Source organism: Leptinotarsa decemlineata, unplaced genomic scaffold (assembly GCF_025532065.1).
Source record: "Leptinotarsa decemlineata unplaced genomic scaffold, Ldec_3_MD MMD2_P_RNA_scaffold_5, whole genome shotgun sequence".
Classification (NCBI taxonomy): Eukaryota; Metazoa; Arthropoda; class Insecta; order Coleoptera; family Chrysomelidae; genus Leptinotarsa; species Leptinotarsa decemlineata.
In genome coordinates this window covers 22,850,836-22,876,673 of record NW_027412532.1, presented here as the reverse complement: position 1 = coordinate 22,876,673, position 25,838 = coordinate 22,850,836, and the positions used below count along the sequence as shown (strand labels likewise).

At 33.1% G+C, this 25,838-nt stretch overlaps 3 protein-coding genes across 8 annotated transcripts in view; 2 read left to right on the top strand and 1 right to left on the bottom strand.

The window, feature by feature from the left end:
* Positions 1-1,123: 1,123 nt before the first annotated feature.
* LOC111503226 (U4/U6.U5 small nuclear ribonucleoprotein 27 kDa protein yantar) lies at positions 1,124-2,108 on the bottom strand. Of its 2 annotated transcripts, none has more exons than XM_023157476.2 (2): positions 1,961-2,108; positions 1,124-1,883 (listed from the first exon to the last, which is right to left on the bottom strand). In XM_023157476.2, the coding sequence occupies exon 2, from the start codon at positions 1,873-1,875 to the stop codon at positions 1,408-1,410; it is 468 nt and encodes a 155-aa protein (XP_023013244.1). In that variant the 5' UTR covers positions 1,876-1,883; positions 1,961-2,108; the 3' UTR covers positions 1,124-1,407. The 2 variants fall into 2 exon arrangements, with proteins under 2 accessions (XP_023013244.1, XP_023013245.1); XM_023157477.2 differs by having other exon boundaries at positions 1,124-1,880; positions 1,961-2,099.
* A 1,405-nt stretch (positions 2,109-3,513) lies between these two features.
* Positions 3,514-25,838, top strand: part of hts (adducin 1-like protein hts) — a 125,148-nt gene continuing 102,823 nt past the window's right edge. For 3 of the 5 annotated variants that reach the window (XM_074169697.1, XM_074169695.1, XM_074169696.1), the window contains exon 1: positions 3,519-3,867. The gene's annotated coding sequence lies outside the window, so the exon portion shown is untranslated. Of the gene's footprint in view, positions 3,868-25,838 lie in introns of all 5 variants that reach the window. The other 2 variants (XM_074169694.1, XM_074169693.1) reach the window with 1 other exon arrangement.
* Positions 9,632-11,071, top strand: LOC111503222 (serine/threonine-protein kinase 3). Its single transcript, XM_074186785.1, has one exon. The coding sequence runs from the start codon at positions 9,632-9,634 to the stop codon at positions 11,069-11,071; it is 1,440 nt and encodes a 479-aa protein (XP_074042886.1).

The following is a 25,838-nucleotide window of genomic DNA, read 5'->3' as shown; positions in this document are numbered from 1 at the left end:
TACATTATTATTATATCTGACATACATTATTTCCAGCAGGGTTCCGTACTTCGCCACTCTTATTCATAGTATTCATGGATGACACAAACTTCTGCTTAAAAAATACAACAGCTGATTATTATCACAACAATGAATTAGTTAATATTATCTAGTTTAACTATGAAAATGAATCAACAAATAATTCAGCAAACTGAATCAATAAAATGTTTAGGAGTTACAATAGACCTTACATTAACTTGGGAAGAACACAATAATAAATTGGTAGCCAAATTGACCTTTTTTTTTATTGAAGCAATTACGAGATAAAGTTTTGATAATTTGAAAATGGTATATTTTGCCCATGTTCAGAGTGCTTTGTCTTATGGTCTCATATTCCAGAATCTTCAAGTTATACGAATGATGCATTCATGAAGAAAAAAATAATAAGGAGCATGATGAGAATCTCACCCCTAATATCATGTAAAAAATTGTTCAGAATCTTAACTCTGTCTCTATATATTCAAATTCAATATATCTTTAAGAATCAAAATATTCACTACCCCGAAACCATAAATAAGAACAGAATATATCAATCATGGTCAAAAATCACATAGATATCAACAAATAAAATGTTATAATGAATATCTGGAATCATGTTCTGACCAAACTTTAAATCAATTAAAAGTGAACTATTTGCATTTCTATTTTGTACTATGATGATTTTAGGAAGTTTCTGAAAAATAGGCAGCTTCTCAACATATTAAATGTTTAATGTAATTTTTCCTTTTCTTTAACATATCAATATTAAGATTTTTTAGTAGTAAGTAAATACATAATTGACTAGTTTATAAGTATTTATTTGTGTTCACATGTAAAGAACTGTAGATTGCTTTAATAATGAATGAAGTTACTACTAATCAGTACCTGCTCCATAATTACATTTCTTAAGACTCAAAAAGAGAACTGAAAATATGTTGTTCTCTCTTTTCTATCTTTAATGTACAATAATAGTTTTAATAAATTTTTAAAATGATGGAAGCTATCGACATATACATAGAATATTACTCATTTCAACACAACTCTTTTCGATACTGCATCGGAATTAATCCTAATTCTAATAGTAATAAAACAATCTATAACAAAATCGGTTTGTTTGAAAAATTTATTTTCAAAAAAATATAGATTAATTGTAATGAAAAACAACTAGTCATAATAAAGTGAGTCTTATCTAATTGAACAACCCGTAACTGTGCTATTTACAAAAATTTTCAACAGAGTGTTAGTGTAAAACATTAAAACTTGATAACAGAATCCTGATATAGTGAAAGAGGTATAGCTGCTATTGTAGAAAATATGGATATGAAAACTATGAGGTTAAAATGAATGAGGTAAATATCGGTTGTTCAAATTCTATCCATCACAATTATCTTAAGCAACAAAGTCCAAGGGTCTATTAAATCCACCCTTTCGGTTCATATACTGTCTATATTTTCTCTTGAGAATAACATGAACACCACCTGTTTCATTACCTTCCACCTTCTTGCCTTTAGTACTGTCAAAATTACAAAAGCCCATTAGTTTCATCATTTCTTGTTCATCTACACTTTTACCCTCGAGATCTGCGGCGGTAACAACAGGCCTATCAGGAAGAAGGTTTTTACGTTTTCTTTCTGGAGATCTGGACCTGGAACGGGAGAACCTCCTACGGTCATCTCTTTCAAGGGAATGTCGTCTTCTTTCCCTGTCTCGCGACCTATCCCTTGATCTTCTTCTCCTATGCCTCTCCTTATCTCTTTCACGGTCCCTGTCTGTCCTGTCTCTATCCCTTTCTTTGTCCTTTTCTCTATCCCGTCTCCTTGTACCAAAAGGGGATTTCGATCTACTTCGCCTACCCATTTAAACTACTGAAAAAACAATAAATCAAATATATTATAAAACACAAAAAAATAAGATCAAAAATAAACTTTTCATAATTTTTTACCTTAATTTTTCAAGGTTTTTTTAACTTTGTTCTGACAACTGTCATCCAAACTAGGAAAAATGTCGGAAAACGTCGATTTTAGTTACTTCTTTTTTTACGAGGAGGCGCTAGTGTTTGTGTAGAAAAAATGAAAAATGACTTTTAAGTAAATCATCATAAGAGTCAAAATCGTTAACTTCTCCCTTACTCTCGTGACCAGCGCGCGGCATTGCCAGATCATTAAAACTCGAAAAACTTGCAGTACTACTTCGAAAATCATACATTCGACAGTATTTATTTTTCGAAGAGATTATTCATATTTGCAGAGACCATGAAAACGTTAACTGAATTAAAAAAAAATAAAAAATACATATTCATTCTAAGATTTGCAATGAAAAGAACATAGAGAGATTTATTTTCATCTCATCAAGTAAATTACATAATGGCTCCTTTCCAGATTATGACTATTTCACAAAGCCTCAGAAACGTTTGAATACCAAAACATTCCTATGTCTTCTTGGCAGATAAATTCAAATTTCTCCCTCTTATTTTAACAAATCGTTGAGCCTTAGAATAATGGCAAATTATCAGTAGACTACAAAGAATGCGTATTTTTGGGAAAAGAAATTGAACAATACAAGATTAATATATAAAAGAAATATAGCCAGTAGGAATGAAAGAAGATGGGAAAAGACAATCACAAAATTTTCAAATGTAAATGGATTTTCAGTCGAGGTTTTGTCTTAGAGCAACCACTTCTAGATAATATAGTTTCAAGTAAATCGCGTTGAAAACTAATAATTATATATAGCATTCGAACACTGATGTCAAACTTTCGAAACATCTGACATCAGTAGTGTTATATTCAGAGTTCACATTCCAAAGCTCAGGAGGTGCATCGAGAGTAAAAAATAGTTTCATTCCATAATTCATATAGGTAATGAGTTATGTAAAAAGCGTATAACTCATTTTAAATTTGGTATATCATCGAAATTGATACATCTACAGTGATTAAGTGTAGATATTTTTTTGTTCATGCCATTTGGGTTTCTCTAACAAATGAAGAGTTCAAAATTCTGACTGGGAGTTTTTTTAGAAAAACAATATCGTCACAGAAGTGTAATTACCTCTTTTACTCTCCATGAATCCAATATTGAACTGAAGGAAAAAAAGACGAAAGTATTCAACTACTTTCTGTAAATTCAAAGACACTTGTTTTTGAGACTTACTCTTAAACTGCAGGTATGAGTCTGTATCTATGGAATTGACAGAAATAATTGAAGAAGAATCTCGAAAGCAATTAGTTTATTTTGAACTGTTAAATTGTTTGGTTAATAGGTGTTGACATGAACACAGTGTAAATTTAATTTCGCGAAATTCATATTGAAAATATTTTCAATTCCATCTGATTTTTCTTCATATTTAATTTTGTAATGTAATGTTCAATTTGGTTTTATAAATCGTACAATTCACTCTTTTATTATATCTCCAAATTTATTGAAAAAGCCCTAGTTGATGTAATTCTGGCAACCTTGCCAGGGCGGAAAGCATTGTCATTTAATAATCGTACGCGTTTCAGTATTCTGCGCATCTTTCGAGATCCGTTTGAGAGTTCTTGTTCTGTGTGGGTTTTGGACTTTTAGGTTGGTGTTGTGTGCAGAGGAAAATCTGCTGTGGGTACGCGAATCGAGTATAATTTAGTGGACGATTATTTAGAAAGTGTGTTTTAAACAAAATTAGAACCTAACTATAACGTTTTTAGCATTCTAGTAACAAACTTGATTGTGATATTTTATACCTACATGGGGCGTATGCCTTGGAAGCAGTAGTGGCTACTTTACCCTATTAACTTCTTGCCGAGTTATCGGCCGTCTGTCCGGTGATTTATCGAACTTCAGTGAACTTTGTTTTGGATTAGTATAACTACGGTAAGTGCGTTAATTGTTGTTATATAATTCAATTAATTTTGAGTGGTTCATCATGCCTATTGACAGATTTGTTCTGGGGTGTGTCTTATCATCTGTATGCTGGATAAGGTTTCCTTTCATTTTTGCAAAATTAGCCACCAAATGGCACCAAACATTTTCAAATAATTTTAAACTTTCGATTTGTCACTATCATACTTGCTATAGAAAATACTAACGGCTGATAACTTTTAAATTTCGAGTTGATAATAAGTAAATTTCAGAATCTGGTCGATCAAGGTTTATCAGTTCTACAACACAAAAAGTAGACAAATTTTCTATGTTCAGTGACCTATTATACATTTTAGTGCTTGAAAATTTCAGTCAGTTATTCAACATTCATAACTTATTATTTGAATTTAGCTAAAGAAGGTATTTTTCTATAGAGTGGAAGATTATGGTTTCATATCTCAATACTTGTCATTCCCGCCTGCAAATTGTGCATTATCAGTATTGTTCAACAGCACAAATCATAAACCCAAACGAGTATTATGTATAGAAGATGATCTCATCCTCATCTAATGAAAGTTGTTGGTTGTTGAGTACAGTTGCACAAAGGTGTATGGCACTTGAGTGAAACTGTTCATGAAATTTTATTGTATAATCTTTTGTATTGTGAAAAATAGGACTGATTAAGACTTGAAATTATGAATGTAAAATATCAAGACATGATTCATTATGTTTTTGTTAGCACTGAGGGATTTTTTTATTTTTAAAGGTGTGCGTACATGTACCAATCTGAAGGACATAAAGACATGGATTAAGTATTGATTTTCAATGGAATATGAATTCTTCAACATTAAACTTGTAACTTACACTATGAGTGGTGCAAGAAATCACCTCAAAAGCATTACTTTTAAATATTTTCTCAAAAATTCCATTTGGTTGATCTTATGTAAATTTGTCTAAATTTATTTATTTTGGTTTCTGGAACAAAGTCCTCCAACATGCGTTTTTCTAATATCCATTATAGTATTGAATGAAATATAAATTTTATATCTAAAATAAATTAGAGCTGTCGTTTAATTAAATGTTTCGATAATGCCCCTCAATTTGAAGAAAACTGATACATACATTTGGAAATTTTATATTTTTCTTTTTTATAATTTTTGACGATTTCCTACTAAAGAATTATATGTATACCTATACATAATATCTATGTGCATGAGTTCGGTTAGGTTAGGTCCAAAGTGAGTGGGTCTATTCGACCCTCCACCGCAACCCGCAAGGGTTTATTGTGGCTCACACCTATTAACACTCGACCAAATAAACCCAGCTTCTTGATGAAGCCAATTGGTTTGTATGGTGAGTGGTCTTTCAGGTCAGATGGTAAAAGTAGGGCTCTGCCAAACTCTAAAAACCTGATTCGGTCCCCAGCGGGACAGGCACAAAGTATGTGCTCTGTTGTTTCATCATTTTCCAAATAGAGGCGACACCCACTGTCTTCTGACAGTCCGAGTCTCTGCATATGATGATCAAATGGCAGTGACCTGTTAGACATCGTAGTTCATCCCTACTGCAGTCCAACAACTGTTTGGTATCAAGCTTCGAAGGGTGAATAAACGCCTTGAAATGAGCCAATCCTGGAAGATTCTGCCAGAAGTCTTGCCATCCAGGTGTTCAATCTTTGTTTGGCAAAGCCTAAAGCGATGCCAATGACAGGTTCTGGTCCGATGAAACCGCTTGCAGCACCCTCCTTTGCAAGGGAGACAGCAGCCTCATTGCTTTCCAGGCCAGTATGGCCAGGAATCCAGACCAGAGACAATCTGTTAAGTATTCGTATCGAGGAGAGTCGTTTTTGGCAATTTGCTAGCAATTTAGACGTTGCTCGGTAGGAGCCAAGAGCTTCCAATGCCGCTTGACTGTCCGAGATTATTTTTATTGACTTGTGTGAGGTTGGATTCTTTCAATCTCTCCGCACACAATTCAATAGCTTAAATTTCCTCTTGAAATACAGTCACATAGGTTCCTATGCAGGTTGATATATCTGTCCTGGGTCTGCGACTGAAAACACCTGCACCAGAAATGGAAGGTGTTTTTGATCCATCTGAGAACCAACAATGCATGAGTAGTGAAATAGGAAAAACATGAATTGTTACAACTTATTACTCATGACATAGGTACGATTTAAGACTGGTGCATGAATCTACACTGACATTTTTTCTTCCTCTGCTGTATTATAGTATAGGTACACGGCAAGCATTAGAATGCAATTATATATCAACTTGAGATACATTTCCAATTATTATGCAATGGCCTAATATAGGTACATAGTTTTGTATTATTCATGTAATATGGTTGCTCTGACAGGTTAATACCAAAATAGAAGATAATGTGAAGATTTCCTCTTCAGATTATTGCTTGCAATAAGTTGTAATATTATTCCACAATACCATTGTCTGAGCTTCATAGTACAAATAAGGTTTTTAGTCTGTGAATCAAAAAAAAATATTATGTCTGTCATTTGGAAAGTATTACAGTGATCGAATTTGTAGACACTTGTCCTACATTTGAACGGAACCTTGACTGATTGTTGGATCAACCCATATGTTTTGAATAAAGTGAATATACTATTGGTTTTCGGATAGGTACCAATTGGTGTGGCTGTGTCCAGTACTTGTATGGACTACTGACATCGAACTCATTTACCACTATGATCATATTGTCCTGGTAATATATTCAGGTATTCATACCCTATTCATATATAAAAGTATGTCTCCCCATGCCTGTTACTCTTATCACTCGTATGCAGTTATCATTTGAATTGGAACATCAGGGATTAAATAATAAATAGGATTAATAAATAAATAAATCAGCAGAGTGCCAAATGAAAATGATGTATTAGTAAGATATGCTCTGGATCAATATATGCTCCATTACAAAGGAAAACCACCTGTAAGATTTTTTCTGTGAGGAAACACAAATAACGGATTAAAAAACACACTTGAATGTAATATTTCTACTTGAAAGTTTATAAAACTGCGCAAGTCTTTCGCTATACAATACCATCTTTGGACGTCACAATATTGTGACGCCACAGAGGCCATTCAAATAAGAAACACATCAGATGTTCAGAAGCGACGTTTTATCATCATAACATATACAGATAGATGTCGCTAGTTCAATCAAAAATCAAAAGTTGAAAAAGTATTATCCATATCGCTTAGTTTTCTGGTTTAAATAGTCAATCAACAATTGCAAAGATAACCTTTTAAGTGACAAATTTTGTCGAAATTCTCATGATTTCTTGAATTCTTTGAAATCAAGTATATCCAGAAAGGTATAAACTTGCATGTTAATTGAATTTTAAGAGTAAAATGTATAAATAATATAATTTAGTAAATTGATCAATGCCACTTATTAGTACCTACTGTTATCTTCATTGTTGAAATTATTTTCGTTTCTTGGAAATCTATTGAGTGATCAGAGATGAATAACATGGTCTGAGAGAGCACACATTTCGAAAGCCTACAATCACTATGATTTTTCATATTTCAATTTAGTATAAATATTGTTTACAGATATTAAATTTCCTTGAGCTATTTCGGTAACTTTGATAAATTTCGGGGACAAATTTTTGATAAATGGGAAAGAAATTTTATGACTATCACTATTTATGGAATTTTGTTGATTTGATTCATTGGATATGATAATGAAAAGTAATTTATTGAGTAGAGAATGCAGATAGGAATTATACTTCAATATAGCAAATTACTTTCTAATATTTCTATCTAAGTAAAACAGATGGATGATTGATTTTATGAATTGCCTTTCATTTCTAAAAATATGTTAATTTTAGTTTCTCTCAGCTTGCACAGAATACCCACTATTTACCTGAAAATATTCAATTACAGTGGAGAAAATCTTTCAGGCATCCTTAATCCTTATTTAATATTGTTTTGAGTAGCCTAGGCCCCTAAATTTCAAAGTATTAGTTGCAAAATGACTGCCTATTTTATCTAAACTTGAATATTTATTCAAATAAAGATAAGATATTGTGTTTAATGAAGATAAGTTTGTTTTTTCTTTGTGTAGTTCATGAGTGAAGTGGAATAAAATGAATGACTAAATTGCTATAGATCATGTATGGAACTTGGATGTAAAAATTTATTCATAGACTAGATGACACACCATTACCTGTTTTAAATTTAAACCGACTTATTCCGTGTTTCTGTTTTTTATATGTGCTGAAAATAAAGATTATAAAAGTCCTAATCGAAAAAGAGGTACATCCTTTAGCGTCATATTCACGAAACAACTAATATTTGCATAACTGCCTCACTCAGATGTTAGATATGTGGGTGTTGTTAAATTGATAGTTTATCAATCCCAGATAGATATGTAATCAAAATCTATATGAAATATTTCATAATTGTGAGATATAAATAAACGGATTTCACTAGTTCGAACTTCCATTGTCTACTATATAAAATGATTTGAAATCCCTGAAACAACTAAACAAGAAGAATTAAAAATGAATAGCTGAAAATAAGAATTATATTAACCAAAATAAACCTGAAATGAAATAATAGTGAAATAAAATACAAGTAAAAATAGAAAGAGAATAAAAATAAAAAGTGGAGCGATTCCAAGTCACGTTAGTTCACGACGTTTCGATTGTTAGTATCTACAATCGTCTTCGGGTGATTTTGGTTAATATAATTCTTATTTTCAGCTATTCATTTTTAATTCTTCTTTTTTAGTTGTTTCAGGGATTTCAAATCATTTTATATAGTAAATGGAAGTCCGAATTAGTGAAATTCATCATGAAACATTGTCGGTCACCTTCAAACAAACATAAATAAACGGAATTGATAATACTAAGAAGAACGATGCAAGGCAATGCAGAGCAAATGAGAGGAAAATTAAATAGAAAGACTTAGTGCAGATAAAGAAAAATAAAAAAATAGAACGAAAAAAGGGGTTCTTGAAATTGAAGAGTAAAATAGAAGAAAGCCGGTTTTTGAATAAAAGAAGTTGTGAGTGAAATGCATATCATTCTCCTTAAAAAATATTCTAATGAGTTAACTGATTGATAAGATAATCGTCTCCATTCAGTATGGTACTTGATAGTGGCTGCTGTTTGAGGTATTGTATTTGGGCAATACGTAACTATTGTGTATGTCCATATTTTCACAAATTTGCATATTTATTTCGAAATTTATTCAAGTATTATTGAATTACTTTCAGATAATAGTCCTGTTATAATATTATTTTCTTTGACATACGAAATACATGGACTATAAAATTCTTTTTGAAATTATGCATTGATAATTTTCCCAGTAATTTTCTAATTGTGCAAAGTAAATATTACAGCAGAGAGTAAATAAAGACTAGAGGTTTGGAAAAAACTACAATAACGTGATGATATATATTGGCCTCAGAACGTTGGAAACAGGGGAAGAATTTGAAAACAAAAAAGTTTTCATGACAAACTTTAGAAAAAATATTGTACGCCGTCGAAGATTTTTTTAAGGCAGTCATACAATTTTTGTAATTTCCGGAATTACAATTCTAACGAATAAACATTTTTGGAAAATATGAAAGGAATTTTTGAAAATAAACCCCCGCCCTCATTATTTATTGTTTGGAGCTTCATCTTTCCAGGTATCTGCTCTGATGGAAATCAACTCCAAGAAATAAGAATACCTGCTAGAGTAAATACCGTTTTTGAGAGCGATAAGAAACGCCGACGACAAAGATAACTTGAATGACTCAGAGATAAAATATGGCGACTAGTAATAAATTGAAATTGTTATCTGAAGAGAGCCTGACTCGACAACCAGAAGAAGTATTCGATATAATCTGCAAATTAGGCGAAGGATCCTACGGGAGCGTCTACAAAGCCCTGCACAAGGAATCCGACAATGTCGTGGCCATCAAGCAGGTGCCCCTCGACACCGATCTACACGAAATCATCAAGGAAATATCGATTATGCAACAGTGCGACAGTCCCTACGTCGTCAAATACTACGGCAGCTATTTCAAGAACACCGACCTCTGGATTATCATGGAGTATTGCGGCGCCGGCTCCGTTTCCGACATTATAAGACTGAGAAAGAAGACTTTGAGCGAGTGCGAAATCGCTACCATTCTTTCCGACGCATTGAAGGGCTTGGAATATCTCCATTCCAACAGGAAGATTCACCGGGATATCAAAGCTGGAAACATCCTCTTGAATACCGACGGCCACGCGAAATTAGCCGATTTCGGTGTGGCGGGACAACTCACCGAAACCATTTCCAAGAGAAACACCGTAATCGGATCCCCGTTTTGGATGGCGCCGGAGATAATTCTCGAGATCGGATACGATTGCGTGGCTGACATTTGGAGTATCGGTATCACGGCTTTGGAGATGGCCGAAGGGAAGCCCCCCTACGCGGATATTCATCCAATGCGAGCAGTGTTCATGATACCGACAAAACCTCCTCCTTCTTTCCGAGACCCAGATCGCTGGAGCGCGGAATTCATTGATTTCGTTAGCGTTTGTTTGGTGAAGAATCCTTGCGACAGAGCTTCCGCCACCGACTTGATCCATCACGTCTTCCTTCAAAAATCCAAAGGGCCCATGGCGCTGAGTCAGATGATTGCGGAGGCATGCGAGATTCGGAAGAATCAGAAGTACAACAGGATGCCGCTGGTAGCGATCATACCCGAGCAGAACGAGTCCGAGGCTACTTTGGTGCCAAATAAAACGCCGAGTCAAACTGGTACCATGATCACCCTCCAGTCGGATTTGGGCACCATGGTTGTGATCAATAGTGATGATGAAGAAGGCGGGGGTACCATGAAATCTCCGGAATCGAAGAAATACAAACCGCTTTTCTTGGAACATTTCGATCAAGCGCAGAGTGAAGCTGAGGCTCAGAAGAATAATAATTTGCCTCAGCTAAGCGAACCGGGGTTCTCTTCTTCTAGCGGAGGTACTCCAAGATTCTCTCATGGAATTTCTGAACCGCTGGATGTTAAATTGGAAAGAATTCGACCTGTCGATTGCAATTTCAGTTTCCTCAAAGATCTGACGTACGATGAGTTGAAAGAAAGATTCGAACTGCTGGATACTGCGATGGAAAAAGAGATTGAAGAGCTGCAAAGGCACTATGCGTTGAAAGCTCAGCCATTGGAGAATGCCATTCATAATAAGAGAGAGCGAAACAGAAATTTTTGATTTTGATGTATGCTTTCGTCGCTTGGTGAACTGCCGCTGCTTGGGATATTCCATATTGAATGAAAAAACTATATAATGTTTGTACTTGGTAGAAGATCTGAAGAGTAAAATATTTGGATAACATAAATTTTTGTTCTCTTTACTGATATGAGTACATTATTCTCAACAGAACATAATATACTCATTGTTGGCTCATTTAATGATTATTATCATTCGAAACAGACGATATTTTCCTGTAATGATTTTTTTTACCAATATTCTTAGCGATTCATATTTCTTTGAAATTTTATTTGTCAAGTTGCTAAAATTTTTTAGCGATGCAAATTTATTTACATAATATGGCAATGGATGGGAAACTACTTTTCAAAAAGTTTTCCGCCAGTTTTTTCATCAGGTGAGTTGAAAGCCTTAGATTGAAATAACGGATTACGTATTTGATATGCACTTTTCAGTAAACAGTTGACAATACTAACTTAGCCTGAAAAATACATTGCACCTCACAATTGAGTGTTACTTAAAACATTATCATATTGTTGAAGTAAAACCATCAGACACCTGTGCAACGTCTTCGACTTGGAAGATTCGTCGCAAGTTATTACCCATGAAATGCAAAAATTGATGTCGTTTGGTCGCTTCGACCAACCGATAGACCGGTTTCGGGGTGTATGCCCCATCATCAGTACCGGGCATGGTCCCTTCAGAACGGTGTGAACCGTTCAAACAAATATAATTCCAGCTGGTCATGGAATATCTCTCTCCTTATTTGAAACATTTAATCACGTGATCCCTGTTCGTACATCATTTCAGACCGCAGCCGTTAGATTGAAATACAGCATACAAGACAATGGCAGCTATTCCATTACGTAATTTGAAAACAGCTATTCTAATTGCTCCTTGGGAAGCAGGCCGTTCGAAAAAATGAAATGTTGAGTCACTCGAGAAAATTCTCTGTGTAGCTCATAATAAAATATTTAGAATGCCGCGACTTTGCATTGTTCGTTTCTTATGAGAAATAACTTGAGAGACACATCAGTCTTGCAAGACTTAAAACAGCGCGGTACTTTCAATAATGATCATGCTACGTGGGTGAGCAATTATGAAGCACTTTTTTGCAGGTTGCTGAATTAGGACAATGAATTAACAAGTCATTCACTTATTTTTGAGCCCTGTATTCGTAACATCCCGTATGCAGACGTTATCTCAAGTCAAGCTCTTGCTCAAAATTTTGAGAATATTGGGTTTTTCAGCAAGAATATCACTGTGAAAAGAAAACAGATTTTTATAATTTTAATGATATTATATATATATATATATATATCTATATCTATAAATAGAAGTTATTAATTGGACATAGGACTCAAGAAAGTGGCAAACTATAGACACGTGTTTCGGGCTTTTGGCCCATCATCAGTATGGTGCAGCCAAGTGTAAGGATGGGCAACACTTGGTTACCAAAAGATAGAAATACAAATGCACGGAGCCACCAGCTACGTGCATTTGTATTTGGCACTTGGCTGCACCATACTGATGATTGGCCAAAAACCCGAGTCTATGGTTTGCCACTTTCGTGAGTGCTATGTCCAATTAATAACTTATATTTCTATATAAAGACACTCAATAACTTTCATATTTATATATATATATATATATATATATATATATATATATATATATATATATATATATATATATATATATATATATATATAGAAGTTATTAATCGGACATAGCACTCAAGAAAGTGGCGAATAAAATTGATGAATTTGCTTCTCCTGAGGATGCTAACTTTTTGGCGAAACGCGCGTCGAGTGCAAAAATATCAGTCTGGTGTTAGGGCAATTGATCTCGAAAAAAGTTATTCATCACTATGACAGAAAAATCAAAGGACTTGCACATAACCAAGAAAAATGTCAAAAATCACTCTATTTCAACTAGCTCAAATATAAGAAAATAAATTGAAAAAGTCCTCGACCGAGGACGAAACGTCTTTATATATATCAAAAAGGAAAAACTTTCATTCAACAAGAATCCAAACCCCAAGAAACCCTCTCCAAAATATATATAAACAGGTTGTTTCTTTAATCATGTGGTAACATTGCTATATTCTAACTAAACCGTAACAGATACGAAGACGATTAATGGGAAAAAATGCAACTGTTATCGGGAACAATACAATGGTCGAAGAAAATTTACGGGGACTCTCGCCCTTCTCGAGTTATACGGGGAAAACCAAAAATGTTGTTTTTCGTTTTTTTTTTAATAGAATTGTTATTTCGGAGAACATCAAAAAATGGAAATAGAAAATATTATTGCATTCGAAATGTACTATGACGATGTAATAATAAATATTCAATAAAACGTTTCGTGTCAATATGGCCACCATCAACTTTTTTTTTAATACGGACCTTTTTCATTACAGATATTGATGAAGCAATAAATTCGCAATCCAAGGGTATAAAACATTTGATATTTTTATAGCGTTCCGTTTGAAATAACTACCATCATCAGTGACAACAATTTTCAATTACGGTCCTGTCGTTACTTCTTTTGTAAATTGTTTCGATTTCTTCAAAATGTAATTCAGACAACCCAATAAATTCCACAGGTAGGTACCTCTAACACAATGAAAATTCGTACCTTTCAAGGCTTATTTCTCCCCAATCAATTATAATTCATAATATTTTTATAATTCTCAATCCTGGAAGTAACAAAAATATCAGTTTTTCATCAAAATTCGATTGTTGTAGAATTTGGTATGATCAAATAGTATCTCAATTCATTTACCATCTTAAACGCGTAGGCTTTGCTTGGTTTGCTTGGCAGGAAAAATGAATGAGTTGTTGATATCTGTTGAGAACAGTCAGAAGTTTATGAAAATATCAAATATGTATTCAAATGATGGAAGAACTGATATCCTATTTAGTTATGCAAAATCAAATAGAAATCTTCTTTTGACAAGGAATATGTATGTTTAGCATTACCCGTAATCGTCGAACATCCAAATGTTTAGACGATTAGAAAGAAATTTGAGGGACTGTGCATTTGACAGAAAGAAAACAAGAGAATGTGTGGAATCAAATAAATGTTATGGATGAACAAATATTACCACATGAAAATGTACACAGTGAAAACATTTTTTTTTAATTTAGGATTGGCTAGTTACAAAAGTTATGCCAATCAAGATTGTTCTTTACGAGAAATTTCCCACGAAATGGAGATTTCTGTAAAATTCACCAGAACTATTTTGAAAAAGAACAAATATAAATGGTACAAGATACGCAATGTTCATCACCTCAATGAAAGGGATTATGGAAGGAGAGTACGATTTGCGAAGTGGTTGAGACGTAGAAACAGGAAAGTTGAAAATATTTGTAAAGAAATAATATGGACGGACGAATCAAAATTCACCAACAATCGTTGGCTTAACAGAAATATCCATTATAGGAGAAATAATACAACATTTACATAGGGAAACCAATTTCCAAGAAAGGTTCGGAATTAATGTTTGGTTGGGAATTGTGGGAACAAACATCCTTGACCCTTTCTTTTACGATGATCATTTGAATAGTATAATATAATCTTCATTTTCCATTCAATGAATTCGATAGCTACTTAGATGAATTGCCACTGAATAACCGCCATGAAATACAATATTTTCAACAGGACGGTGCTCCTCTCCATAAAGCAACAATAGTAAAGGAACATTCATTGCAATGTTCCCAAGATTGAAAACAATGGATCAATTAACTGGCCGGCTTGATCCCCAGAACTTACTCGGTTAGATTTTTTTGTCTGGGGATACAATCGGTTTCAATAAGGAGTTTGTTGCCATTCCACCCATACTGATACTAGATATTGAATTTTTTAATATACTAACGAAAAATAAATCAATTTAAGGTATTTCAGGGGTATATTATTTCTTATTTTGAACAAAATTCCAATTATGGGAGCTATTTTTTTCTTATTATTCCACTGTGTTGTCTCCATGATATATATTCATCTAGAATAAAACCAAGAAATTTAGCACTGGGAGAGTATTTCATATTCTCATTATTGAATTTAATTGAATGTTTTGTTTCAATGGATATGAACATTGTGAAATATTAATTTAGATTTCTTGTATACTATTTCCATTGTGGTGTCATCAGCAAACATTTGTAATTAACGAAATGAATTTACTGTAGCCAAAGAATTGATACACATAAGAAACAAAACAGGTACAAGTGTTGATCTTTGCGGTACCCCACATATATTTTGTTTTGGAACTAATTATGTCGGCAATATAGATTAGCTTTCTATTTATTAAAAAATTTTGAAACCGGTTATAAACTAAAGCTCGAATACCTATGTTATGCATTATTTTTAAAAGAATTCTATGACCCACGGTGTCAGATGCTTTCTTCAGGCCTAATGAAAGGACGCTACATTCTTTGTTTGAAGCTGGATTATGGCATCTATTACTGCCGACTCTGCGTCACAATTTTTTCTAAAGCCGTCTTGTCCATCATATAATAATTTTGTCTTTTCAAAATATACAAACAATCTTGAATATACTGATTTGTCAATAATTTGACATAAAACTGGTCTTATTTACCTGCTTAAAATAATGATTTTACTTTCAAGATGTGAAATTAAACTAGGAAATAGGGTTTTAGAACACACTCTGTGTAAACAATATACCGTAATTCACTAATCATATCGACAAATGAATTATTTCAGAACCTCGCCCTTAAAAGGCACCAAACTAAAAATACTCTTAATTAGCCCAAGCTTTTAGTCGAGATCCGATAAAACCGTAAAATATTTAACATCACGAATTTGTGATAGGAGTAATGCCCGACCTTTAACCTAAATCAGATAAGTGATATATCACTTCACTTAAGCAAACATATTTGAACACAGTAGGTACCTACAGCGAGAATGCCCTACATAGAATAACGAAACAATATAATTTGTCCATTCAGTTAATTTACGACTGAAAAAGAACACAATTTCTTCTCTGTGAAATGCGCAGGCAGATAACATTATCCCTTATTGAAATTTACTTCTGGCCTTGGCTTTTAATAATTAGAGTGAGGTCTGACGTCATCATCCCTTCTCTACCTGCGATGATTCACTCGATTGAAAATGACCGAGAACCCCAACAAATATTGAAAACAATCAGTAGACAAGTTTGAAGAAAAGAAAAAGTAGTACAACTTAATGAAAGATATGCAATGTACAATTAAAAAAAAATTATCTTCCTCCACCAGTTAAAATCCATTTCGGTTATGCTATAATTATTTATGTTTAGTTTTACCTGTAATTCCAGCAAATGGAACTACCTGAATTAATTGTAAGAAATGAAATAATAATAATGATAATTTATTTCCCAAGAGACAAAATATTGAATTGGATAGGCCTGTCGGACCTCTACGAAAGTCAATACTTCAGAATCCATTTTGTTAATCTCAAAAGGCTTTGAAATGAAACCACCTTGGAAAGTATATAATTGTTTTGACATTTGCAGCAACTTTCATAAAAATATATTCTTATCAGTTATGAACATTATTAACTTGGTTGTGAAGAATAAGTCGCTTATAAAAATAATATGAAAAAAAGAATGAAATGAATGAAAAAAAATGTTAAATTTCATGAATTTGCTTTGTTGCTCAAACGTTGTTCACTATTGAAAAAAAAACAATTAATCCAATAACCAATTGCCAAAAATCGATGGAAACATAAATCTCCGCCTTTTTTTCAAAAAAAAAAACAATTCTATATTTGAAAAACGCCACTTAAAAAAATTGCTTGTAATACATTACGAAACGCTGTCTTTTAGACACTTGCCTCAATTTTCACGGTGCATGTGACACGGTAACATATAAATAACTATTTCTACTCACCTTCTGTTGCAGTTTGTTCAATCCGCAAGAAACACCAATTATAAAAACGAACTTGATTCGAAGATTTTCTCTTCAAAACTGAGGTATGCTTCTCAAGTACAACCCCTATTTATTCAAAATGAACTTGTTCATAAGAGTTACCTGGTGAAATACCTCTTGGAAGGGATTTTCAATACCTGAAATACCAAGTAATATTGTAGATCACATAAATTAATTATTTCCATTGTTTGGGGATCAAACAAATTTTATATATATTTATATTTATACCACTTGTATTCGTAACTAACTTACTTAACTTATTTTCTCTGAAATAGAGAATCGAAAAATCACTGACATGAACCCCTCCTGCTCTAAACTATACGGCCTAATTAAAAGGCATAAACAAGATAACCCCAGATAGACAGATAGTTTCGTATATAAACAGTCCGGTAAGAGAACTAGGAATACGTCTTTACGTTGTTCGAAAGTATCACCAATTTCGTCCCAAATTTCAGCATTAAAAATTCGCCTATCTTACTAGAAAAAAAATAAGTAACCAAACCGCACCGCATAATTCAATTTTAGTTTCATTAAATGTAAAGAGTGTGTTTCTAACATAATGTACAACGATTGTAAGTCTCTCATTTTGAATCAAGCTAAAGTAGACCATGTCGCTTCTTTTGAAATTTCGACAGCTTTCGAATCCTAAATCGGAATTACTTACAGTTCAATAATACATTTCATAAACAGGATTTAGGTTAACCAACGGGCTTACCCCATAGTCCACTTTTAGCAGACATTATTTATGAACAGCTTGGAGAACACTGTAGTAAATTACGACCTGAGTAAAAAACCATATTCATTTTTGGTACAGGTATGTAAGCTTCAAAGGTATAGTTCAAGTAAACGATATAGTGCCCCCTACCTTCCAGCAGATGTAGAATTTAATATTGAAATAATACTCAAAATTAGCCAGAAACACGTGTCCGCGGTTTGCCTCCATTTTTTGAGTGTTCTGTCCACACATTTTCCTTTTTGATTTATATCATACACACTCAATAACATCTTTATATATATATATATATATATATATATATATATATATATATATATATATATATATATATATATATATATATATATATATATATATGTATGAACGCAAGACGCATCAAATCGCGTCTTGCGTTCATAAGGTTTGTTTTTGACTATTTTACGTACAGTTGAGAAAGGAATATATATATATATATATATATATATATACATACATACATACATACATACATATACATATATATACATACATATATATACATATATTACAAAGTACTCCGTAGGGACTCTTCCAATACAATTCAGCAAAAAGCCAACAAATTCATTTCCAATTTAGTCCAAAATAACATATTAACAGAAAATGAAGGCAAGACTTATAGAAATTACAATGGAGTGATTAATAAATTTTACGGACTGCCAAAAATACATAAACCCATTTTATCACTCCGTCCAATCATTTCAGGAGTTAATAGCCCCAACAGGGGAGTCGCACAATTAATTACAGATATCTTATCCATTGCTTATAATAATGTTAATAACTTCTTTGTCAAAGACTCTTTTCAATTTTGCAATTTCATCAATGAATTTCAATTACCTCCCAACCACATTATTATTAGTCTAGATGCGAAAGCTCTTTTCAACAACATTTCTTGCACCACAGCCATAAATAGCATTACCAAACATTGGATTGACATCTCTAAGTGTTGCAAATTAACTCTTTCTCAATTCATTCAAGCAATAAAGTTCTTATATAATTCTACTGTATTTTCCTTTTCCAATAACATTTATAAACAAATCCAAGGTATGCCTATGGGCAGCCCAGTTTCACCCATTTTATATAGTCATATATATGAACGCAGAACGGAAGACGCATCAAATCGCGTCTTGCGTTCATAAGGTTTGTTTTTGACTATTTTACGTATTTGAGAAAGGAATTTTGGTCAAATCTGATGTTGCTTGTTAGTGTTTTTCCCTCGAAACCAAACTTGATATGTAGATTTTTATATAGGTACATTGAAACATACTCTCTGTGTTTCAATATTTAAATGCATCGATCCGAATCTTATTCACTGGTATCTCTTTTTCGCATTGTTCACCAGCGCTATTGGAATCACTACACAGGAAAAAGTCTGCGTTGTTATCACACTCGTTATTACTATTAGTACTTGTCCAAGGACGCCACATTTCAAACAGATAACAAAAATTTTAAGTAATTATAACCTCACCATTATCGAATTGCAACTCTCAAATCGAGATCAGTTCCTGAACTGAACATTGACAACACGACTCTTCTAACCATCCTCACATTCTATTGGTCACCGTAACATGACTTCAAATTTAATTTTATGACTCTTCAGTAAATCATAAAACTCGGTTAGTGAAAATTATCCAATACGAACCGCCAATTCTTCAGTCCACGTGGAATAATTCGTAGCGGCATTATTTCTTTGTATTGTTTTTTTTGCCTTTCTGTTCACCGATAGCTTTAAGAATTACTATATCGATTACTTCGACTATACCACACGACAACTGAACCAATTTATGACATTTATGAACAATCTTAATAAAAAATACATTTCACAACGGAAACAGAGATAGTGAAACATATTACTTTTTTAGACCTAACCATCACACATAATCAGAATAAATTTGGGTTGAATATATTCAGGAAACCAAGCTATACAGACATTACAATCCCATCTGATTAATTCCATCCCGACAGTCATAAATTAGCATCCTACAATTCAATGTTACTCAGAGCGACATTTGTCGCAAGCACTACAGGAAAACCCTCAAGGCGCTCTAAGAGCGGTGCCTGTACGAAAGTACTAGATAAAATACATTCGAAAGAACGTTCTCGGGAAGTTTAATCCACATAAACGCAGTTCTCCAAATGAAAAAGTTCTTAAACAGTGAAGTTCGAGGTGTATTGAGTTGAACCTCATAACGATGAGCAGCCACAGTCCGTCGCGTATTTCTGATATGTACCGCTCTTGGTGGAATCAAATGTGCCAAGTCACTGAACACTTCCCGTGAAAGTATCTATAGAAGAGAGACAAATCTCCGATCTTTCTTCGATGTTCCAGACTCAAGGTTGCAAATGATGTTCGCGTCTTCAATCAGGCGGAATTTTTTTTCTGGATCGAATCCAGCTGCTTCAAGGAATGCTTAGGGCCGGAGCTCCATAGATGAGAACAATACTCCAAAGAAGGTCTGATCTGAGCTTTATAAAGCATCAAAAGTTGCTGAGGTGCTTACAGTTTTCTGATTCGGAACAAGTGTTTCAAGCTTTTGAGAAGTGGCTTTTGTAATTTTTGACATGATTGTGCCAAGACATATTGATGTCCATTTTAACCCCCAACAAACTTCTCGAAGCAAAAAGCGGAATTATCTGTTTAACAGATTATAACATCCGGTTCGATAACAATCTAGATAGGGAAATAAAAAAAAACAATTATACAGAAAAAACCTTTGTTACACATACAAATGGTATAGAAACATAAACAGTTTCAATTCTCATTTTTCATGATTATCTCCTACCACGTAGTCACTGCTCTATCCATCAATGTATTTTTTTGTGGGGCTTGGGGATGGCCAAATTGCTTAAATGAAATGAATAAAAACACTTTTGTCTAAATACCACTGGAAAACTTTATTTTACGACCGGTTTCGGGTTTGATCCTGTTTTGACCCACGATTGTTTTATTGTGAGTATGAATGCTTAATGCACACAAGAATTACAATAACTCTTGTGAAAAGATAGGATAAGAAAAATAACTAGCTAGAAGTACTGTAGACAAGACAATATTTAATTCTAACTGTACTCTTACAAGGTTTGAATTGTAATGAATGAATTTTACAAAATAGCAATATTCTACATCGGTAGGTATTTTAGAGAAGGGGTTTCAGATTGGTCTTTGGAGGTATAAACAAAGGTTTGGATTAACATAGGTAGGAGAGATCATAATAGCGGATAATTCCCAAGATAAGGGATACAAGGAATAATTAAGGAATTAAAAATGTACGGGTTGCTTGAGAAAAGATATTTGGGAATATTGAATTTTATGAGCACAATTGGATTAGAAAGACCCGTAAATTTGAGACCAACTGGAAAACCCCGATTATGAATAATGAAAAATAACTTAAACAAGATTAGTTAACAATACATAAAATAGAAATAATGCCATAAAACAGTCTGTTTTGTCGTACAAATTTTAGAGCTGGCAACTCTAGGCTAAATACTAAAAAATTAAGATTCACTTGAAAAATCTAATAATTTCGATAGTGAGATTTTGAGACCGAACATATCCCATTATCAAGTATAAAGAGTTTTATACTTGATAATGGGATCAAACCCGAAACCGGTCGTAAAATAAAATTTTCCAGTGTTATTTGGACAAAAGTAAACAAGTCACCAATCACACATACTGGCCAAATTGATTAGTCTTTCGATATCCCGATACTTTATTCAAATATTATTGAATATATCACATTTCCAGATCTTCCACAATCCCTAAATATCCATTTTAACTGCTTCCCGAATTCGGTATGTCTAGTGTTTGATCTCATAATGTTGTTACCATTGCACTGACCTCTTCATCTTTTGTCAGGAGCTGGTGTTGTCGACGGTTCACGACCCACAATTACTGACTGGCTGAAGAAGACTTCAGAGTCTTTCCTACTGAAAGTCTTGTTGTCGCTGCCGGTGAGGCCGTCTTGTTCGAAGCGAGTGTACTCTCATTCTGTCCAAGTAGAATAGGTTAGCTGGCTATGTGGGTATGGTCGATTTGCTCTTTAAGTTTGTTTTCTTGTTCATCTCTTTCCATGGCCCGATACCAACTTGTCTTCAACTTTTTTTACCGGACTCTGACTGCCTGCTGTTTATCCTATATTTACTTGACTTTCTTGCCTGCCACTTGCTCTGTTTTTTCAATTACTTTACTCCGAGTATCAACCAAACTAATAGATTCCTCTTCTACTCTAGGTTCTGGTTTTTCTACGCCTCATCCCTTTGTTATTTTCCTTTAATTTCATCTTGCTCTATATCTGGATAATGCTGGATAACGCCAGGATGGGTAGGCATGAACCACAAAGAGATTCACTGAAGTACTTATTAAAAGTTTTCTTGCGACACGCGGTAGCACTGCTTCATATGCCCTGTTCCCTGTACCAAATATAAATACCTCGCAATCATCATACATAATCCGTTTATATTTTATGTCATAGTAGATGCCGGAGGCACTTGAGAATGAATTAACTGAGAAACCGTAATCAAAGATACGGTGTAGAAAGCAATTACTCGAATCCCATGTGGAAAAATATGCTTTGTTCAATATACAATAAAGTTTGAATGGCTCGCGATTTCGAGTTCCGTTGGCATCTTTATGTAACCGTTCAAGTTTACTTGTTTGGTCATATAATCTTTGATTGGAAGTCTGCAATTCCACTACCTACACGAAATCTAAAATTATCTCTGCACCGTCGACGAGGGATATGTTGCACTGACCCCCGAGTTCCGTCAAGGTTGTCTCACAAAGGTAGAAGGTAAAGTGAACCTTGAGAAAATATACTTCGAGTCCAAAGGTTTCGAAAAAATGTATGTTCGACAGAGAGCGATGAATGAAACAGTTCTAAAGTAGTTTTTTCGGAAATGATGTGAATTTAACATGTAAAGCAATAGTCCAAAATTACAAGCACCCCCCAATGAAGCTAACAGCAGATTAGGAACAACTAACCTGAAAACAGGTAACACATATTTTTGTTAAAAATATATCCCTAGGGCTTTCAACACCTCAAATTCATGCACCAACTGAAATTCTTTCAATGTACGCGCGTTTTTAGTTTTGCTGTATTTTTTATCAAGTCGAAAATTATTTTCGTGCCTTTTAGAACTCCTACGGACATCTATAAGCAAGATTCGAAACCCTTACAATTCCTGTTGGATTTCTATTGAATTGAACATCGTCTAAATCATCCAAGGCGCGGTGTCAATTATTCCGTTACAGTAAGGGATTCTTTTTTTTGTGAAACATCTATATCCGCAAGTAAAACCGATTGCTGGCGTGGCGACGCATGTGGTAGCGACGGGTCGCCATGCGCATGTGACTACGCGATTATCTTCCCACTGGTTTGGCGTTACGCTATCCCTGTCACCACACTGAGCTCGGAAGCCTATAGTGTATACAGTTGTGTTAACTACAGTATACATAACTTGTGTTTAACGAAATAAATATAAAAATAATTAAAAATGAAATATATCTGACAGTGATAATAACGAAAGTGAAATTGTGCAGCCTCTTGCAAAGGAAGCAGAATCACAATACACTATCACACTATCCCTAGGGATAGTGTGATAGATCCCTAGACACTATCAATTTACCACTAAGTTAATCATATTTTTATATATTATAATAATTATAGTGTGCATTGAGCCCGCTTATATATGGTTAAAACCTTAAAGAACAATAGAATTTATGATTTAAAAAAAAACGGTTCCTTAATTTTAATATTTAGTTGCAAAAAACGATTGTTAATCAACAAACGCATTTTTTAGCAACAAAGAAATTTTTTTAAGAAACGATTTTTTTTTGTAAAAATCATGATTTTTTTCCATTAACATAATGCAAAAAAAAATTTCGAATTGCTTGTAAACAATGTATTTGTTTATAATGAATTTATTAACAATAGCTGTAAAAAATAAAAAAAAATATTAATTAGTTTTTAGCCATGAGACATTGAAACGATATAAAATTGAAATAAAAAATTTTGTAATGTATTTTTTATAAAATTATAATTTTCAATTGTTGATAAAAAAATTGAAAATACAATTTTTTTTTTATTTTGGCAACGGCAATCTATTTTTTTTGCCTCTTAAGGATAACTTCATATTAAAACGCATTTTTTAGCAACAAAGAATTTTTTTAAGAATCCATTTTTTTTGTAAAAATCATGATTTTTTCCATTAACATAATGCAAAAAAAAATTTCGAATTGCTTATAAACAATGTACTTGTTTATAATAAATTTATTAACAATAGCTGTAAAAAATTAAAAAAAAATAATTAGTTTTTAGCCATGAGACATTGAAACGATATAAAATTAAAATAAAAAATTTTGTAATGTATTTTTTATAAAATTATAATTTTCAATTGTTGATAAAAAAATAGAAAATAACAATTTTTTTTATATTGGCAACGGTAATCTATTTTTTTGCCTATTAAGGATAACTTCACCAAAGGAAAAAAATGCTAGAATTTTAGTTTAATAATTATAGGGATTTTTATATTAACTTTCAATTCAGAAAAACTTATTAATCAACAAATTTATAATTAACGTTAAAATTGGGATAAAAATATTTTTGACTGCGGATTATTGTTTATTGATGTATCCCAACATTACATGAATTTTTTCATTCATTCATAAACATTCATGTTTATAACTTTGGTTATTTTTATCGGCGCGTTTTCGGACCTTTCCTTAAACTTTCTAGGGCAAAAATACGAATCGAATGACACCTTGGTCGAAATTTTTGGACAGGGCTAAAAAATGTCACCAAAAAGAGCTAAATCGAGTACCTATATGTAAACCAGAATACAGGTTTTGATCATCTGAGCTGGGTAGATGATCCAGAATCTAATTTTTTGACAAATTCGTGAAAGGCAATGATTCTTGGAATTTTGCATTAATCACAGCGATCCTTGGTGTAGGTGGATCGCTATTTATCAAAGATAAATTGGCCTTTAAATTCTTAACGGAGAGTCATCAACAGGAAAAAGTCATATCTTTCTGTTGCCTTATATATTCACCAGAATTAGAATGGATCCTCAGAATTTTTCATGTTAACTTATTAAGAAATCTTCTTGATTCGATTGACTCTTTGATTGAAGGTTCTTGTAATAATTTAAACTTCGAACTGGAACTCCTTGCTTAGAGAAAATACAGTTCTCTTTTTGGCACATGTAACCAACAGAGAAGAATGCTGCAGTTTTTTTGTGTGGAACCAGTACTTGTGGTAGTTACTTGAAATTATGATTCTACTGTAGCCACTGTTTTAACAAAAATTCCACAACCCTTTGGTGCTTTTTCCAACGTTTTTTATTGTTAGTAGGAAGTTAGCTGTAAAATACCACATTAATTTATTTTCTTACAGTTTTAATCTTCCTCTTTGAAGATGATCACTTGGTGATCGAAACACGTGTCGAGGTGTTAAAAAATAACGAGTTGGTGTTGGGAAAAAAACTCCAGTAATATTAATTACTACACCAAAGGTTCCAAACAGTGCATCATAAGTTCTTACGGAGTGTTCTATAGATTATCATGTATAATATACCGTTAGAAAAAATGATCATCATTTCTAACTTACCCTTATCAGATAGATTACGAAAATATCGATTTTAATTTGCATAAGCGACACTCGTATATTGTGTTTTCTTTTTATTGCATTATACGCAGAAGTCACGTTTAATTTATGTATCTCACGTTATTCAGCAGATCTCCCAGTTGAAGCCATTTAATGATTATCATATCTAGATTCTTGACATTTAATATAATAATGGTGAATCATCGATTCTATAGAGTAAGACAATTAATTAAATTCTTTCGCTCGACTGAGCTAGAAGATAAACAGTTGTTTATACAGGCTCGTTTCATATGAATAATGTTCTTAGTTTTTTCTCAGTGAGATTTATAGTGAAAATTCAAGATATGCTCTGATTATCGAAGTTACTTGAACCGTGACAATTTATTATAATTTCCAATTGTTTATGGTAGTGGTCTGTTTTTACCGAGTAATCGAAAGTAATGAGAAGAATTCTAACTTTCGTACATACTGAAAAAAAAATGAGCACGAAT

Coding starts and splice junctions, on each gene's coding strand:
- LOC111503226 (XM_023157476.2), bottom strand. CDS start 1,875: ATGGGTAGGCGAAGTAGATCGAAATCCCCTTTTGGTACAAGGAGACGG.
- LOC111503222 (XM_074186785.1), top strand. CDS start 9,632: ATGGCGACTAGTAATAAATTGAAATTGTTATCTGAAGAGAGCCTGACT.